Source organism: Hemiscyllium ocellatum, chromosome 21 (genome assembly GCF_020745735.1).
Source record: "Hemiscyllium ocellatum isolate sHemOce1 chromosome 21, sHemOce1.pat.X.cur, whole genome shotgun sequence".
Taxonomy (NCBI): Eukaryota; Metazoa; Chordata; class Chondrichthyes; order Orectolobiformes; family Hemiscylliidae; genus Hemiscyllium; species Hemiscyllium ocellatum.
Genome location: NC_083421.1, coordinates 57,252,905 through 57,271,012, shown reverse-complemented (window position 1 = coordinate 57,271,012; position 18,108 = coordinate 57,252,905). Strand labels below are relative to the sequence as shown.

The window sequence follows — 18,108 nt, the reverse complement described above, 5'->3', positions numbered from 1 at the left end:
GGTAGCTCAGTCAACCATATTGGTGTAGGTCTGGAGTCATGTGCTGGCTAGACCAGGTAAAGACATTAGTGAACCAGATGGGTTTTTCCAACAATCAATGGATTCATGGTCGTCATTGGATTCGGAATTCCAGATTTTTATTGCATTCAAATGTTACTATCTGTAGCGACATTTGAACCTAGTTCCTCAGAATATTACCTCAATCTAGCGATGATATCACTAGGCCATTGCCTCCTCGTGCTGGATGTAGCAGCGCGAGGGACGCAGAGAAAAGAAGTCTAGAATTTCAATTCAGTTGCTACAGAGCAATTGTTGTTCTAGCTCTTTTAGAAAAGAGAAGGTGCAGGCAATGGTCGGTGATCAAAAATGAATAAAAACATTTTTTTCCTTAAAACTGATAAACAAAAGTATAAAAAGTGAACAGAATTACTCAAACTTCTAGAGCTTTAAGAGCAATCTCAGTGGTTGGGGTTAGAAAATGTAACTTGTTGTCGTCAGGAATACTGCAAACAATTCTTTCTAATAAGATCACATACCTATTGTATCTGTCTCCCCAGATAGCTGTGTACAGTAATGCTCTAGTTGCTCCAATTTCTTCTTAAGATCAACCTTCTCCTCTAAGAGGTTTGCTAGTTGAACCTTTGTGACAGAAAATGAAGTGGCGTTAAATGTTGTGGTGTGACAAAACCAAAGTGACCAAAAGACAATTACCCTGTTGTTATTTCTTTTGATAGTTTCAAAATCCATTATCTGTCACTGTTCAAATCCTGCCATGGTTCTGTTCCAACTCTACAAACCAAGACCTAGAATAGTCAAAGGTCTTCTGGCTCCAGCCACTGCACGTGGTTGGTTTCTTTCATTCCTCCATTGACATCTAAACCTTCAGCTCTTTAAACACTAAGCTCCCTCTCTAAAGCTCACTGCCTCTTTACCTCTCCCCTCCTGCAATAAATCCATTGCAGAGTACTATGGAGGAAGCAAGAATGCCAGGATACACTAGCTGGGAGTTATACCCAACTTCTGTGCTGTAAACTCTCTGCAAGTTATTTCTTTAAGCAGATATCTTTCACCAAGTTTTAGGTCGCCAACCTATTATATATCCACACGGCTCGTTGTAGCATCTTGTCTGATAATATTTCTGTGAGATGCCTTGACATGTTCACAACCTCGGTGTCACATTTGATCCGGAGGTAGCTTCTTACCTCACATTCAGACCCACCTCTAACACCACATGGCTTCATCCCAATCTCAACTCTTCTATTACTGAAACTCTTGTGGGCCTTCATTACCTCCAGATTGGACTGAACTGCACCCTGGCTGGTCTCCCATATCCTACCCAATCTCCCATATCCTACCCAATCTCCCATATCCTACCCAGCATAAATTGGAAGTTACTCAAACTCTGTTGTCAGTGTCTGATCCTACAGTGAATGCTATTCCCTCATCATCTTTGTTCTCAACATCTGAGTCATGCAAGGTCTCAACTGTAAAATTCTCATGATTTGGAGATGCCAGTGTTGGACTGGGGTGTACAAAGTTAAAGATCACACAACACCAGGTTATAGTCCAACCGGTTTAATTGGAAGCACTAGTGTTCAGGGACAACCACCTGATGAAGGAGTGGCTGGTGCTTCCAATTAAACCTGTTGGACTATAACCTGGTGTTGTGTGATCTTTAACTTTGTAAAATTCTCAGACTGATTAAAAATACCTAAAGTACATTTTATGACATCAAAATTTTCTGATCCCTTTACATTTCAAAAGGTATTTGATTAATTGTTTTCATTGTTATAGGAAATAACAATGATTGCACAGATTCCACTTTATTATATCTACGACCACAATGTCTTTATGATGTTAAGGGGCAAGTACTGACCAGAATGCCAAAGAAAAAAAACTTGTCTATTACTCAAATATTGTATAAACACAGTAAGTTCACCAGTCCCACCCTCGCGGGTGGGATTAAAACTAAAACCAGTGGATAGCTTGAACTGACAACCGGAAGCAACAGATTCAAACCACTACAAATGCCGGAGGAAAGATCACAGAAGCGCTTCACAGGAGGTTCCCAAGCACTGAGGATGTCACCTAGACAGGGGATGAAACGTCTGCAACACAAATTCCTAGCTCGGTGAACAGAACCACATAAACGATCACCCGAGCTACAAATCTTCTCCCAAACTTCAAACGATATGCTCACGAGAGACAGAAATTTACAACACTTACCGTGCTGTTTCCACCTTGCATTCCTTTTAAACAGGAATGAATTCATTATAATAGGATTATAGAAATGTTTTTGCAATTAGCCAAAGCAAAACATGAACAAGCGACCAAAGGTGACCATTTAATGCAGGACCGACAAGCTTCCAGCAGAATAAACTACCAGGTTACATCGGTGTAATGCAGCAGGGTTGGGACCCTGCCTTAGCTGGACTGGAGATTTTGTCACACTGCTGGAGGCCATGTGAAAGCATCAACATGGGAGCTTTTCAATGTGATTTGGAACATGAGATGAAAATATGTTATTCCAGAGAATTGCAATGATTCCTTTACCACCTAATACAATTCCAACTACTTTGTCAGTGTTACAGCTGATAAACCCTCTGAATTATGCCAGTACTGCAGATGCTAGATGGATTAGGGAGGATACTGCCTGGCCCCTTCATTACAAAGTAGTCTCTAAAAATGCACAAAATATAATACATTGTATAGCTGAAGGTAAACATTCCTTTTTAAGAGTAAGCCTGTAAAAGGTTGGACCAAAGGAAAATAAAATCTACATTTACAAACCTGCAGTTTGTTCATTGTAGATTTTAAAGCTTCGTACAGATTTGTTGGTACTGTGTCTGCATCGCCTGCGAAGACAAAAATAAGGTCAGGAAAATCTTAGAAGGTAACACTATTTGACTGCTAACTCCAAAAGGTAACACACAATAAAGTTACATGAAAACTAAATATCAGAAAATGAGCATGATCATTTTACACAGGAGTAACAAAATGATTAATTACAGCAAACCAGAATCTGACTAGTGAATAATTGTATTCAAGAGAGGAAAGGATGTCAGGGAATTGAAATGTTGATGACAGAATTCTAAGTGAAAATACAGGACTGAGTGTTCCATAGGATGTTACAAATTTAGGTACCTCCCAATTCTTCTTGTTTGTCCTGCAGAGCTGACATTTCAGATAGCAGCATCTCATGTTGCGGATATGCTTCCGGTATTAGTTGATCTTGATTTGGTGTTAAATTCTGTTAATAAACCAGAACAAAAGACAGGAAGAAACTTTCAGACAAAAGACATACAGGGCACTGTCAATGATGACAAACATCTAATCAGTCTGGATCAGACAGTTCTTTTTAAACTATGTACAAAATCAAAAGGACGTAGAACTCATCTTAATTACTGGCACAACACAAAATAGTAAAGGAATGTAAGATTGTATTTCACAGTCACTGGACACATCACTTTACCCAGATGGTTATTGCCCATGTGACAGTTTAAGAGAATATTTGCTGTTCACAATGGTGTTTTGATCCATTTTTCCAGGTTAGAGCATCAGCAGGAGCTACTTTGGGATCAAAGAATACAGTAACTCCTCAATCTCCAACTATCCATCCTTAACTCACGAGGAATAACTGGTCATAGCTTTAGGATAAGAGTCACTGAATCAAATCGGAAATGAGGAGAATTAATGTGCTGAATCTGTAGATTCACTACCCCGAATGAAGTGGATGTTGGGAGTAAATTTGAGGAGACAGACAGATCTTTAATTAGGTAATGGAGAGCAGACAGGAAAGTGGCGTTAAGACAGAGATGACATCAGCCACGATCGTATTAAATGGTGAAGCTGACTCAAGGGGCTGAATTGTCTACTCCTGCTCAGAGTTCTCATGTCCTTTTGTTGAAATGAGAATTCAAGCAGTAAGACTGAAGAGTGCGAAGTTCAAATGCCCCAAAAGGATTCCATTTCCATTTTGCATTGGCCCATAGCTACTTAGACCGTCTGCTAATACTGAAAACGGAGGCTTCTAAACTGATGACTGACAAATTTCAATTCACTTTAATTTGCTTAAATTTTAATGTCCACCCACTCATCAAAACAACTTTGTTGCTAGACTGCTCCAATTACTTCACTTGTTTGGATTATTTCGAACCAAAAAGAGGCCTGCAGTAAATTGTAGGGTTGTAAATTCAAATCATTCGGAGAGCCCTGGGCAGGGATCAAGAATTGTTGCTGAATTGTTGACTTAAATTCTACAAGTGATTATGCAAATCGCAACTTCACAGCTTGCTAGTGATGCCACTTGAGCAATAAAATAGATAGCTTCAACTGTTACAGGTCATTAAAACTAAGTAGTAATCTGTGCTGTTGTTCCATGGCTTTCTGGTAATGCAGCACCGCAACACCACATTTCTGCATGGTCACTGCACCACCTCATGGTAGTGATGATTAATGCAGCTAAAATGTGTTGCTGGAAAAGCGCAGCAGGTCTGGCAGCATCCAAGGAACAGGAAATTCGACGTTTCGGGCATAAGCCCTGTACCTAGTTGAAAATTTGTGCCTCAGTAGAGAATCTAGACATGGTACAAACTAGAGTCTTTTAAATATTTTAACAATTCCCCTAGATCTAATAATGCAGCCTTCGGTTGTAAAAAAAAGTTACTGTACAAATATTTTGTTTTAAGTGCTCATCTACTTGTTGTGCATTTCCATGTTCCATTCAATTAGTCAAGTCCTGTCACTAAAAGGCTCGGGAGATTATGTCGGGTTGCTCAGAGACAACTTATTCAGTGAAATCTTTTGAACTCCTTCAGTATTAAGCCTCTTGAATCTTTGCTGGTCTGAGCTCATGTCCAACAACCTCAGCCAATGGTGCTTTAGGGTTGGACAGGAGACATTTTTTAAAAATCCCATGAGAAAACTTACCTACCTGCATCCCCCCTCTCCTAAAAAACATTTCTCTCCATTCAGTGTGGCTGATGACAGCTGGGGGACTGCAGATGGTGGAGATCAGAGTCGAAAAGTGCGGCGCTGAAAAAGCACAGGTCAACATCCTGCTCTTTGGGGACTGCCTGACTTACTGTGCTTTTCCAGTACCACACTTCTCAACTCTGACAACACAACAGCATAGGAGAGAAACTGAACCAGCAACTTTTATTCCAAGTTATCTCCAGCTGATGCTCAAAGTGGACATCTCAAGATGCTCTTGAATGACCACAAAGACATGCTCACCAGTTCCTCTGGACTTTCCAGATCTGTTGGTGTTGTAACATGATGGGTCTTCTGATTTCCATGTATGGGAGCGAGCTGACCTTCCAACTCATCTTCTGCTGGCACAAGGTTTAATGTTAGTCAACCTCATCAGGAACCTATCACAGCCCAAGAATTACAAAACCACCTAAACAACAAATCCATAACAGTAGCCACTCCTTATGTCTGAAAAATTGCTTTTAAAATTTAAAGGAACAACGCATGATCAAAATAATTTAATGTGAAATAAAATCATGGAATATTAAATCAAAAATGAATTGTTGTTTCTTTCCTTGTACTAAGCGGCAGAGAACAGGTCATGTTCTTGTCTGGAAATGAAAGGTTTGAGCACAAACAAATACACGCTATTGGCCCCATTATCCTATGGAATTGAACTGCAGGGTGCAACTTGACTGGAATCCCCAAGCCTTGGGTGAATGTACCTCTTAGAATTACAAAAGGATCTGGGGACCACGTTCACGAGACAGCAAATAAAAGGATGTTGAAGAATGGAAGCTGAGGTTCCCATACCTTCTCCAAGCTGCCAACTGATCTTGCTCAGATCCGCGGACAGTCTGCTGATCATAGACTTCAAACCTTTGTTTTCATCATTCAACCGCTCCAGCTGCTCCTGTGGACAGACACATCTTGTCATCAAGAGTTAACAGCAGATACCAGTCTGAGTCTCCTATTTGCTCTCTATCTACAAATTTAAAAGTATAAAATGGCAGAGATGTGCAATCAATTCCATTCTTCAAACAGTCAATGTCATTCATTGAATGTGGCAATGTTTTGTTTAAAATCGGTTGCATCAATTATGAAATGGAGCTTGGAAGACAGGGAGAGACTGAGTGGACTATTCCTTGCTGCCTTGGCATATTCTTGACTACTTCCCTTTTCTTGCTTTTAAATCTCAAGCATTTGCTCATTTTACCATGATTTATTCCTATTCAGTTTCCTGATAAAATGCCATTAAGTACTGAATGCAGCAGAATTGGCATTACAGGATCAATACAGCTAAATTGAGAGACAGAAAATCACGCTCTCAATGTTATGTACATGCAGGTGAGGCTTCCTGCCAGCAGAACAAATTCAGATAATTACATGTGCATTACGATTCACCTAAGACCCCGAGACTTGCTAAGTATTTAGCCTCACCTTCGTCACCAGGTGATCCTGTGGTTCCAACTCATTTCGCACTCCGTCCTGTGCCTCTTCGTGCTGCAACCTGTTCACGAATTGCGCCTGTTGTAGCTGTTTGTGAAACTCCTCTCGCTCAGCCACCAGCTGCTGGTAACCCGCGATGTACTGCTGCAGGTGAGTACAGACCTCATTCCTCTCTCCCTGCAGGGTCTGAGCTTCCTGCGACTTTATCTCAAGCTGTAAACACACAAGTGGCATTAGGACCATCTGAAGGAATGATAAAACTGCTGTGTTTTAACAGTTTGTGTACCACTTTGCATGTTTCCAACAGATGAAAACAATGACTTCGTTTTGATTACCCCTCCCAGTTATATTTGGAGTCAGTTGAACAGAAACCAATCCTTTGGTCCAACTTGCCCATGCCAACCAGATATCCCACATTAATCTAGTTCCATTTGCCAGCACTTGGCCCATATCCCTCTATTCGCATAACCATCCAGGTGCCTTTTAAATGTTGTAATTGTAGCAGCCTCCACCACTTCCTCTGGCAGCTCATTTCATACACTCATCACCCTCTGCCTGAAAAAGTTGCCCCTTAGGTCTCCTCTCACTCTCAACCTCAACCTATGCCTCTAGTTTTGGGCCCCCCGCCCCCCCCATCCCTGGGAAAAAGACCTTGGCTATTCATACTGTCCATGTCCCTCATGATTTTATAAATCTCTACGAATAACCTCCAACAATCCAGGGAAAACTGCCCAGCCTATTCAGCTTCTCCCTACAGCTCTAACCCTCCACACCTGGCAACATCCTTCTAAATCATTCCTGAACCTTTTCAAGTTTTACAACATCTTTCCAGTGGCAGGGAGACCAGAATTGCATACGGTATTCCAAAAGAGATCTAACCAATGACCTGTACAACTGCTACATACATCTCATCTCCTAAAATCAAAGCCCTGACAAAAGCAAGCGTACTAAACGTCTTCTTCACTACCCTGTCTACCACTTAAAGGAACTACGAACCTGTACCCCAAGGCCTCTTTGCTCAGCAACACTCGCCAGGACCCAACCATTTCTTTGTTAACAATACGGAAACGTTACTATTAAACCTGCACCTCGGGAGATAATCACAATTTCTTATAATGGACTATTTCCCATCCCCCTCCCTGATCTGCTGGACTCGACTAGACTAGAAAAATAACTTGTTCTGTTGCATTATGCATGCTGGACCACTATAGCAGGAAATGTACAAGTTTTCCACAAAGGGGTGCTTCAGTTCCATCCAATCAAAGGGCAAGATGCAAATGCATACCCAAACACATACAAATACATGTGAGTAAAATCTGTATTGAAGCAGACTGTGACGTTAATGTAAGCTACCTGTTAAGCAGAGCTTTGGTATGATAACATTTCAAAGGAAACAGCAACTGGTTCAGGATGCACAGAAAAAAAAAGTGTAAAATATTTTACATTTGCCCATTAAGAGGAATTTATACCTTTTCTTTCAAATCCGCCACGTCCTCATGCATTCGTCCTACTTTCTTAGCCAACTCCTTCTTTACATACTGTTCCGACTGCAATGCATTGGTGAGTTCCATGTTCTCGTTGGTCTGTGGAAAATTAATGCAGATTGCACACACGTTTGAAAAAAAAACAGCAAAATGCTGTTTCTCCCCCCTCCTTGGAACAATTTGTTGTAATCTCCACACGATATGGCAGAAGTATTGTGCAACTTTGTTTCATGATTTGTTAAAATGGTCAAATCATTGTGCCAAATAAGGTTCAAAACTTAACTTTGATTTAAAAGTGTCACTTAGAAGTACAAAACTTGAATATTGCTAAAACGAAAAAAAACATACTGAATACAACAATTTACACCACTGCAGAAAGAGATACTGATTGGCAATTCAACTCCAATTGGCCAAGGCAATTTGGGAGGGAAATGGTGGGTAGGGTCATGTCACTGGACTAGCAGGTTCAAATCCATGCTCCAGTACTTGGCAGAGTTTAAATTCAACTATAAAAAAAGGTCTCAACTATAGTTACCATGGTAACCATTTTCAATTATCATAAACACCCATCTGGCTCAATGAAGTCTTTTGGGGAAGGAAATCCTCAGTCCTTTCCTGGTCTGTCCTACAGGTGACTCCAGACCCACAGCAACATGGCCGAGTCTTGACCGCCTGTGACATGGTCTGGCAAGCCAAGTAGGAATGGTGACAAATGCTGACCCTGACAGTGATGCACAGATCCCACAAAAGAATAAATAAATAATAGATGCTGGGGGGGGGGGGGGGTGACCGCTATGGAAGCTAGGCAACAGTGCAGGCACAACTAGGGGTCAAAATATTTTAAATTGTTCATGGTCATGATTGCTCAGGTTGGAAGCCAGTTTGAAAATAGTGAAATCCAGTCTCAAAGGGAAGGTGAAGAGGAATAGGCATTGATGGAATGCGAGAAGGTAGGAGCAGAGGCAGATGAACATACTGTTGTTAACACAGAGCTCTGGATTAGACAGTTTCAAAGCTTCTAATAGTCTGGGCAGAGAACACAGCTGATTCTGAGCCAGAAACACAAGGTCAGCAGCAGCCAAGTATACCTACTTTAGTTTTGCTGAGGATGTTTCGAGAAAGTTTTTAAACTAATTCTGATGTCAGATATCTAATTGAAGTGCACAGCAATAATACTTGAATTGATGGAGAAATCATGACAAAACACTAAGTACTATCATGACAAAACACTATCAACGTGCAAGGAATCAGATCTCTCATTTTAAAAACTCACACCAAGGGATTGCATGTGGATGGTAAAGTTGTGACTGGGGCAGATTCTTCAGGCAGGCCAGAGGGGACCATGCAGACAGGAAAAAGGATAAAACATTGTAGTAATGCAGTGTCCAGCTTATCAGAGGTAAGAACAAGAAGGGACCAGCATGGAGTGGTCTACTGGGAAGAGATATTAAAAGGAAGATCTCTGTGTCACCAAGCCTCAGGCAGAAGTCCTTCATGGTGACTTCAGCCGCTACAGGAGCTCAACTCACTCTGCAGTGCAAACCAGTTGTCCAGCCAACTTAACTAATCTTATATCAGTAATAGAGAAAGTACAATTTAAGGGACATGGAAGCCAAACATTTCGAAGATAATGATCAAAGTAGATACAATTTGGTTACATTTCTTGGATGCTTTTCATTAGGTCCAGCATAAGATGCTAGCAAGAAAGACTGGGGTAATATAACGTAATGGATTGAGCACTGGTGAACAAAGAAATAGAGGGACTAAATGGGTTCCACGCAATTGGCAAGCTGTGAGCAGTGGGGCACGACAAGGATCAATGCTTGAGCTCTAATTGTTCACAATTTGTCAATGATTTAAATTCATGGGCTAATGGTAATATTTCCAGGTGATTCAAACCTAGGTATAAATGAGTTTTGAGATGACGCAAAGATGCTTCATAGGGAATGGGCAGGTTGAGTGGGTAAGAACATGGCAGACGGAATCTAACGTGAACAAGTGTAAGGTCACATTTTTTATATAAAAGGAGACATGGAGGTGCAGATGAATCCTTAACTGTTGAGAAAGTGGCAAGTCCACAGGGACCCAGATGCCCTCGTTCATGAGTCACTGACAGTTATCACAGACTTAACAAACGATGATGATGATAAATGGTATGTTGGCCTTAATCGCAACAGGATTTCACTGTAGGAGTAAAGAGGCCTTGCTTTAATGGTATAGAATCATAATGACAATACATCTGGAATACTGTGTGCAATTATGGTTCCTCAAGGAAGGATATACTTACCACTGAGGAAAAGCAGCACAGGTTCACCAAATTAATTCAGGTTTGTCAGACTGTCCTATCAAGGAGTTGGACCTGCATTCTCGAGAGCTTAAAATAATGTGGGTGATCCCACTGACACTTAGAAAACTCTTCAAAGAGGTAGATAGGTGCATGCAGAGAGGTTTGTCCTTTGCTGGAGTTGGTGGGGAGGTGGGGGGAGAATCTAGAGTCAGGTGACAGAGCAGAATAAGAGGCAAGGCATTTAGGATTGAGGGGAAAAGTATGTCTTTGCTTAGACAGTAATGAATCTGTGTAATTCTTGATAGTAGGAAGCTGTGGAAGCTTACTCATGAAGTATGTTCAAAATGAAGTCAGATAGATTTCTAGATATGAGTGAGATATGGGGATACTGCATGAAGATGGCATCGAGACAGATGAATGAGAAGAGTAGACTTTCGGGGCTGGATGGTCTTCTCCTGCTCATTTAATCAACTCTCTGCCTGTTTCCCTACCCATCCTGGTTTCTCATTGAAATCAATACATCTTAAGGGCAATCTTAAACTCACAACTAGCACAGATGTTAAACTAACCATTCTCTAAAAATTCAGATTAACTATGTCACCATTTTTGAAGCTAGGCATTACATACCCACTGAATTCACAAGTTGAAAACACTACGCTGATTAAAAACAAAGTCTAAATACAATCAATCAAAATGCAAGATGGAACTTCAGCATTTTGAAAACAAGGGCATTTTAAGAGGATTCAGTTTGTCAACAACAGCAAGAATAGATGCAACAGCACATTTATGGCAAAAGCAATGTGTTTTGGGAAGAGGTGATAGTAACATACGCACAAGTTTAACAAATGCATTTTGAAGCTCTGCCAGCTGTTCCTTGAGCTCACGGTTCTGAGTCAGAGCCCTGCTTATTGTAGCCTTGTCACTCTGCATGTTTTCCAGGAGTTGCTTTCGATCTACAGAATTGTCATTGTAACGTTCCACTGTCCTCTCCAGTTCCTGCAGTCTCTCTTCCAATTCCAGGTTCAAATGACTCAGCTGCTCATTGTCGTGAACCTGAAGAGTGATCATAAATGATTAAACATGAATCTTCTTGAAAAAGTCTGACATGGCTAGACAGATATCACATCTGTCCCATGGCACTGAGAAAGGCCCATGGCATTCGGCCAACACCATTGGGAGATGTAACCATTGCAAAGCAAAATACTGAGGATATTGTAAACCTGAAAAAATAAACACAAAATGCTAGAAATACTCAGCAGGTCTGGCAGCATTTGTGAAAAGAGAAACGAAATGAACATATCGGAGGCACGGCATGACCTTTCATCACTACCAGAAACATTAATTGTCTCTAGAGCTGCTGCAAGACCTGTTGCATATCTCCAACATTGTATTTTTCATGCAGATTTCTCTCATCCAGGCATTTTGCGAGAGAACAAAGTTGGGGTTCAAATCCATATTTTGCCACTTGGTAGCACCATGTAGCCTTGCATTAATCACACAGGAATTTATTTGTAATTTTTCATTCTCTCCCCTCTGATTATTGACTACTCACTGGAGTATGGCTCCACAGGTGCTGACTACTCTCCCGGACGTTGTTCTTATGCAAACTTGGAGATCCATTGTCAACGTGCTGTGTAACTATGGAGCACATCACAGGGCTGAGCTTAATCCTAACATGCTCAACATCCAAGCACGTGCCCTTAACAGCAAATTACAGGATGGGAATCCTGACTAAGATGTTACCATTCTTAAATTGAGACAATCTGGGCAAATCTAACTTTGGCATTGCAAGTTTCTAGGGATCCATGCCCCCCCGCTCCTCATCTGCATGCATTCAGCCTTTCAGGGAAGTGAAAGGATTTTGACCCTGCTCCAGGACTCACTTTGTCCGCTCCCATTTTTTGTTTTAGTGGGTGGCACGGTGGCACAGTGGTTAGCACTGCTGCCTCACAGCACCCGAGACCCGGGTTCAATTCCCGACTCAGGCGACGGACTGTGTGGCGTTTGCACATTCTCCCCGTGTCTGCGTAAGTAATCTGTAAGTAATCTAATCTAGAACATTTTTGCCTCGAGTCCCAAGAGGATAGGAATGTGAACAGTAGCTGCTGTCAATTCTCAATACAGTTTGGTGCAGTTAAAACTCCTGAGTCTTTTTCAAGACTGTGGCCTGCTGAGAAAGCCATTGCTTGTGCACCTGACATGAAAGTGAAGCCCTGCTTACCTGTGCCTGGTACTGAGAATACAATTCCTCCTTCTCCTGTTGCAGGGATTGAATGCTCTCCTTTAGTAACCGCTCTTGCTCAGTGGGGCCTTCTGGCTCGGGAATGGTGCGGGTTTCACTGACCTCACTCTGTTGTGCTGCACAACACAGGGTATTACAAACTCAGTCTTCAGAATATATCATCACCACCCATTCGCTATGAGAAAGGTCAAGTCAATTTAATTAAATGTGAAGTTCCCCTTGGAGTAACAAAATATTATATTTCTTTAAAAGCAGACATTCTTACAACTATATATCTCAGAAATCCATTCCTCCAGTAAATCAACATCAGCTTTTAGGAATATCCAACGAAATCCACTTACACAGATTTTTAAAAATATTAAGCGACTTCCCTTGTAAAACCATTTTGGATTTTACTTCCAAAGGAAGAGCAGAGTGTGTTCCAACAGTCCTGTGCAATTCAAAATGCACTTCTAAGCTCTCCCTTGTTTATGGAATGCCTTAAGTTCATGACCTCTATATGACTAAGAAAAAAAGAGCAGAATTAAGCTACTTAGTCAATGAGTCTGCTCCACCATTCAATCATGGCTGATAAGTTTCTCAATCCCATTCTCCTACATTTTCCCCATAACCCTCGATCTCCTTATTAATCATGAACATCTCTCTCTCGGTCTTAAATACACACAAAGACTTGGCCTCTTCAGCCTCCTCCAACAATAAGTTCCACAGGTTCCCCACCCTTTGACTGAAGAGGTTCCTCCACATCTTAGATCTAAAGGGTTGTCCCTTCACTCTGAGGCTGTGCCCTCAGGTCCTACTCTCGTCTCCTGACAAAAATATATCAACTCCACATTGATCATCCAGGATTTTCAGTATTGTATAAATTTCAAAGAGATCACACCTCATCCTTCTTAACTCCATATAGTACAGACCCAGAGACTTCAACCGCTCCTCATACGACAAATTCCTCATCTCTGGTAAATTCTTGTAAAGCTCCTCTGAACCCCCTCCAACCCCAGCACATCCTCCTTTCTTAGATACGGGGCCCAAAACGGCGCACAATAATTCAATCGCAGTGGGATCAGAGCCTGGGAGAACCTCAGCAGTACATCTGTGTTTGTATTTTAGCCCTCTTGAAACGAATGCTAATATTGCATTTGCCTTCCTAAATGCCAAATTAACCTACACATTAACCTTGAGAGTGTCCTGGACTATAATTCCCAAGTCCCTTTGTGCTTCAGATTTCCAAAACAATTCCCCATTTAGAAAATGGTCTATGCCTCAACTCCTCTAACAAAGTTCCTACAAAATCTCTCACTTCCCCATATTGTATTCCATATTCCACTAGTCACTGGCCGCCATTCTTTTCTGAAAACCCCTTTATCTCTGCCAATACTCCTTGCTCCAAACATCCCGGCTCTTATCTTACGCAGGAGAAAGTGAGGTCTGCAGATGCTGGAGATCAGAGCTGAAAATGTGTTGCTGGAAAAGCGCAGGTCAGGCAGCATCCAAGGAACAGGAAATTCGATGTTTCGGGCATAAGCCCTTCTTCAGGAATGAGGAAAGTGTGTCCAGCAGGCTAAAATAAAAAGGTAGGGAGCAAACTCTTATCTTACGCAGCAAACTCCTTGTCAAAAGCCTGCTGGAAATCCAAGTAGATCATATCCACTGACTCTTTGTCTAACTTGTTCATTACCTCCTCAAAGAATTCTAACAGATTTGTCAGGCATGACTGCTCCTTGACAAAGCTGTGCTGACTCAGCCCTATTTTACCAAGCACTCTGCAATTTCATCCTTAGTAACAGACTCTAAAATCTTACCAAAGTCAGGTTATTTAGCCTATAGTTTCCTGCCTTCTGCCTCCCTCCCTTCTGGTGTTACACACCCTCCCCGATTCCCATGATCCCTGAAAGATCACCAATGTCTCGACAATCTCCTTCAGAATTCAGGGGTGTAGTCCATCTGGTCCGGGTGATTTATACACCTTCAGACGTGCCAGTTTCCCAAGTAGCTTCTCCTTAAAGATGGCCAATACGCTCACCTCTGCTCCTGACTCTAACCTCTGGTATGCTGCTGGCATTGTTCACCATGAAGACTGATGTCAAGTACCTATTCAGTTCCTCCACCATTTCGTTGTTCCCTGTTGCTACTTCTCCAGCCTCATTTTTCGGCAGTCCAATGTCCACTGTTGCCTCTTTTACCTTCTAGATATATAGAAGAAAACTCTTGCAATCTTACATATAGTTTACCCTCATATTTCATCCTTGCTCCCCCCACCCCCAACCTTTGCTTTTTCCCTGCTGGCTTTTGAAGGCTTCCCAATCTTCTGGATTCTTATTCATTTTCATCACATTGTATGCTTCTTAGTTTAAGCTGAACCTGACTTCCCTTGTCAGCTATGGTCGCCTCATCCTCCCTTTAATAAGTTTCTTCTTCCATGGGATGAATTTCTGCAATGCCTCCCAAATTACTCAAATTCCTGCCATTGCTGATTCACTGTCATCTCTGCTAAGCTCCCCAACAGTCAAAGCTCTATGATCTGTGTGTCTTTGTATTTTATGATTGCCTGTACTGCTCACAAAACCTTTCATTGTACTTATGCACGTGACAATAAATCAAATCAAAACTTTGGTCAGTTCTTCCCTCATGTCCTTGTAGTACCATTACATCCGATTCCAGCCTCTCCTTCTCAAGCTGCAGGGTGAAGTCTATCGTATTGTGGTCATTGCTCCCTAGGGGTTCCTAAACATTAAGCTCCCTAAATCAAGTCTGCCTCATTACACATTACCTAATCCAGAAACGCCTATTCCGTAGTGGGCTCACCAGCATATTGAAGTCCCCATGATTTTTGCAATAGTGCCTTTCTTCCATACCATTTCTATTCCCAACTTATTTTCTTCCCACATCCTCATGACTACTAGAAAGTCTGTACATAACTCTCATCAGGCTCTTTTCTCCTTTGTAATTCCTCAAATCTACCCACATAAATTCTATGCCTTCTGACTCTATCACTTATTTTTGAAGTAATTTCATTTCTTAAGGCAACTCCGTCCCCTCTGCCCATCCGCATGTCCTTTCATTAGGACACATGTCCTTGGATATTTAGCTGCCAGCCCCGATCCCCTTGCTACCACATCTGTGACACACCGTGTGCCTGCCGATTTCAATCTGCACTACAAGATCATTTACCTGGTTTTGTATAGCTGCCAAACTTTAGGAATGCATCCCGTAAAATCGGCAAACCCAAGATCTTGGCTATTGAGAAAAATCTAATCACATCTATGTGCCAGGAGATTTGTAAAGTTTCAATACTGATCAATAACACAAGTTCTTGAGATTTCTAAGTGCAAATCTTAACTGACAATCTTGACATGTAGTCTCCAACAATTTATATAACTTGACATGAACTTAACTTTGAAAACTAACAACAGACCTTCAAGTGCTGCCGCTACGGCCTTTTGGGGTGCAAGTCTTCAAATAGCGCGCATTCACACACGCACACACACCTTTTTACTATAACTTTTTGACAGGTTCCACCTCTGCCTGTACAGGACCATGGTAGATTATCTGGAGAAGGGGGCATTTAGGGTACACGCCTGTGTACGCCAGGGAAAAAATGTGGGAATTAGTGTTATTTAGAGACGGTGCCTGTGCTCCCATCAGTCCAGGACTGTTCTCAGCAGCATTGAGTTCACTTTTAATCACTGTAAACAAAAGACACAATCAGTGTTGGACACACCTCTTTGTAATGTTTCTGTCGGGACCTTGAGATCTCCTTCTGATAATCTGATTTTTGGATAATTGGTATTCGGATAATAGAGGTTCCTCTGTAGTACCAAGTAATTTCAGGCATCTCATAGCAGCAAACACTCCGAGACAGTTACAGACTAAAGTTCACACTCCAGGGACTCAGACCCAACTACAAAAGAGCACCAACCATTCCAGCAAGGTCATTTGAATTTCAGTTTTGGATGAGGAATTAAACAAAACCTCTTTAAATGAGTCCAACAGATCCTATCACACTATTTCTGAGAAGGAGCAACGCAGTTCTCCCAAGCGTCCACACCAAAATTTCATCTTCAGCCATAATTCCAGACCAGATTATCTGGTCATTGGCACAGTGCAGGTTGAGAGAGATTACTTCTGATTTACAAAATTGACTTTACTTCCAACAAAATAAACCCATGGTAGCAAGCATTTCAGCATATCCTGCATTTGAGGCTCTCAATGTAAATTTTCTTTTCTCTTCATTTTCACAATTCACAAAATTGGAAGAATTTCAAGATTGATGTACCAGATTATGACTGCACGGAACAGGTAGAGGGGCTTGGATTTGCAACTCGATCTCACAGGAGAGAAAATAAAACCGCCATTACGCCACCTTCTGTTGCAATCTACTGCTTGATTAGAATACACAAGCCGACCTTCAGAAATTACCAAATCGAACCATGAGAGGGAGCAAAATACCAAGGCAATTTTGTAATCATTGATAATACAGAGGCTAAAGTTATGCAAATATTTCACAGTTAATAAAGATGCTTTTAACCAATCAGTGGCAACTGCTTCATCACACAAATCTTTCCATCAACATATTCCTTTAACAGCATCTTTGAAAACTCTGAACCCTACAAGAATGCATGGGGACATCATCTCCAGTGTCACTCTTCAAGCCACACATCACTGTGGTGAGGAAATATACTGCCATTGCTTCACAGTCACTGGGTCTAAATCCTAGAATTTCTTTTCCAGACAGTGATATGGGTGCCCATAAACTCAAATTTTGTGGTCCAAGAAGGCAACTCAGTACTACATTCTCAAATAAAAAAAATGAGAATGCTCAGAGAAGAGGAGCTCCTTCTGTGTTATCTGCTTCAGCTATTCTTTGGTTCCTCCAATTTGAAGTTTTATTTTTAAATAAAACACATGGATGGGATGAGGGCATCTCTGGTTAGGCCAGCGTTTATTGCCCATCCTTAACTGTCCTCTGGTCAATTAGCAGTCAGTCAGTCACATTGCTGTGGGTCTGGAGTCATAAGATACAGGAGCAGAATTAGGCCATTCTGCCGATGGAGTCTGCTCTAACGTTCGATCATGGCTGAGATGCTCCTCACCCCCATTTTTCTGCCTTCTCACCATATTCCTTCAACCAATTTAAAAATCTGTCTAACTCCTCCTCTCAATTTACTCACCGTCCCAGCATCCACTACACTTCAGAATAGTGAATTTCACAGATTCACAACCCTCTGGGAGACTAGTTTCTCAACAGTTTTAAATCTGCTAACCCTTACCAGAAGACAGTGACTTCTCTTCCTGGAATACGCACAAGAGGAAACATCCTCTCCATATCTATTTTATCCACATCGTTTATCATCTTGAATACCGCAATTTGATCTTCCCTCATTCTAAAGAGTACAGGCTTAAACTGTTCAATCTCCTCATATGACAAACCTCTCCTCTCTGGGATCAATCTAGTGAATCTCCTCTGAACTGCTTCCAATGCCACTACATCGTTCCTCAAGGGGATGAAAACCACACACAGTACTCCAGGTGCAGTCTCACCAATTCCTTTCAGTCTCACCTTTATTCCTGATGAAGGGCTTTTGCCCGAAACGTCAATTTCGCTGCTCGTTGGATGTTGCCTGAACTGCTGTGCTCTTCCAGCACCACTGATCCAGAATCTGGTTTCCAGCATCTGC

At 41.6% G+C, this 18,108-nt stretch overlaps 1 protein-coding gene across 3 annotated transcripts in view; it reads right to left on the bottom strand.

The window, feature by feature from the left end:
• Positions 1 to 18,108, bottom strand: part of golga2 (golgin A2) — an 81,599-nt gene that overhangs the window by 8,218 nt on the left and 55,273 nt on the right. For all 3 annotated transcript variants that reach the window (XM_060841528.1, XM_060841529.1, XM_060841530.1), the window contains 9 exons: positions 12,413 to 12,549; positions 11,026 to 11,244; positions 7,890 to 8,003; positions 6,412 to 6,633; positions 5,785 to 5,884; positions 5,236 to 5,330; positions 3,145 to 3,250; positions 2,791 to 2,855; positions 537 to 639 (listed from right to left, as the gene is read on the bottom strand). In XM_060841528.1, the coding sequence (XP_060697511.1) occupies positions 537 to 639; positions 2,791 to 2,855; positions 3,145 to 3,250; positions 5,236 to 5,330; positions 5,785 to 5,884; positions 6,412 to 6,633; positions 7,890 to 8,003; positions 11,026 to 11,244; positions 12,413 to 12,549 (1,161 nt within the window). The remainder of the gene's footprint in view (positions 1 to 536; positions 640 to 2,790; positions 2,856 to 3,144; positions 3,251 to 5,235; positions 5,331 to 5,784; positions 5,885 to 6,411; positions 6,634 to 7,889; positions 8,004 to 11,025; positions 11,245 to 12,412; positions 12,550 to 18,108) is intronic.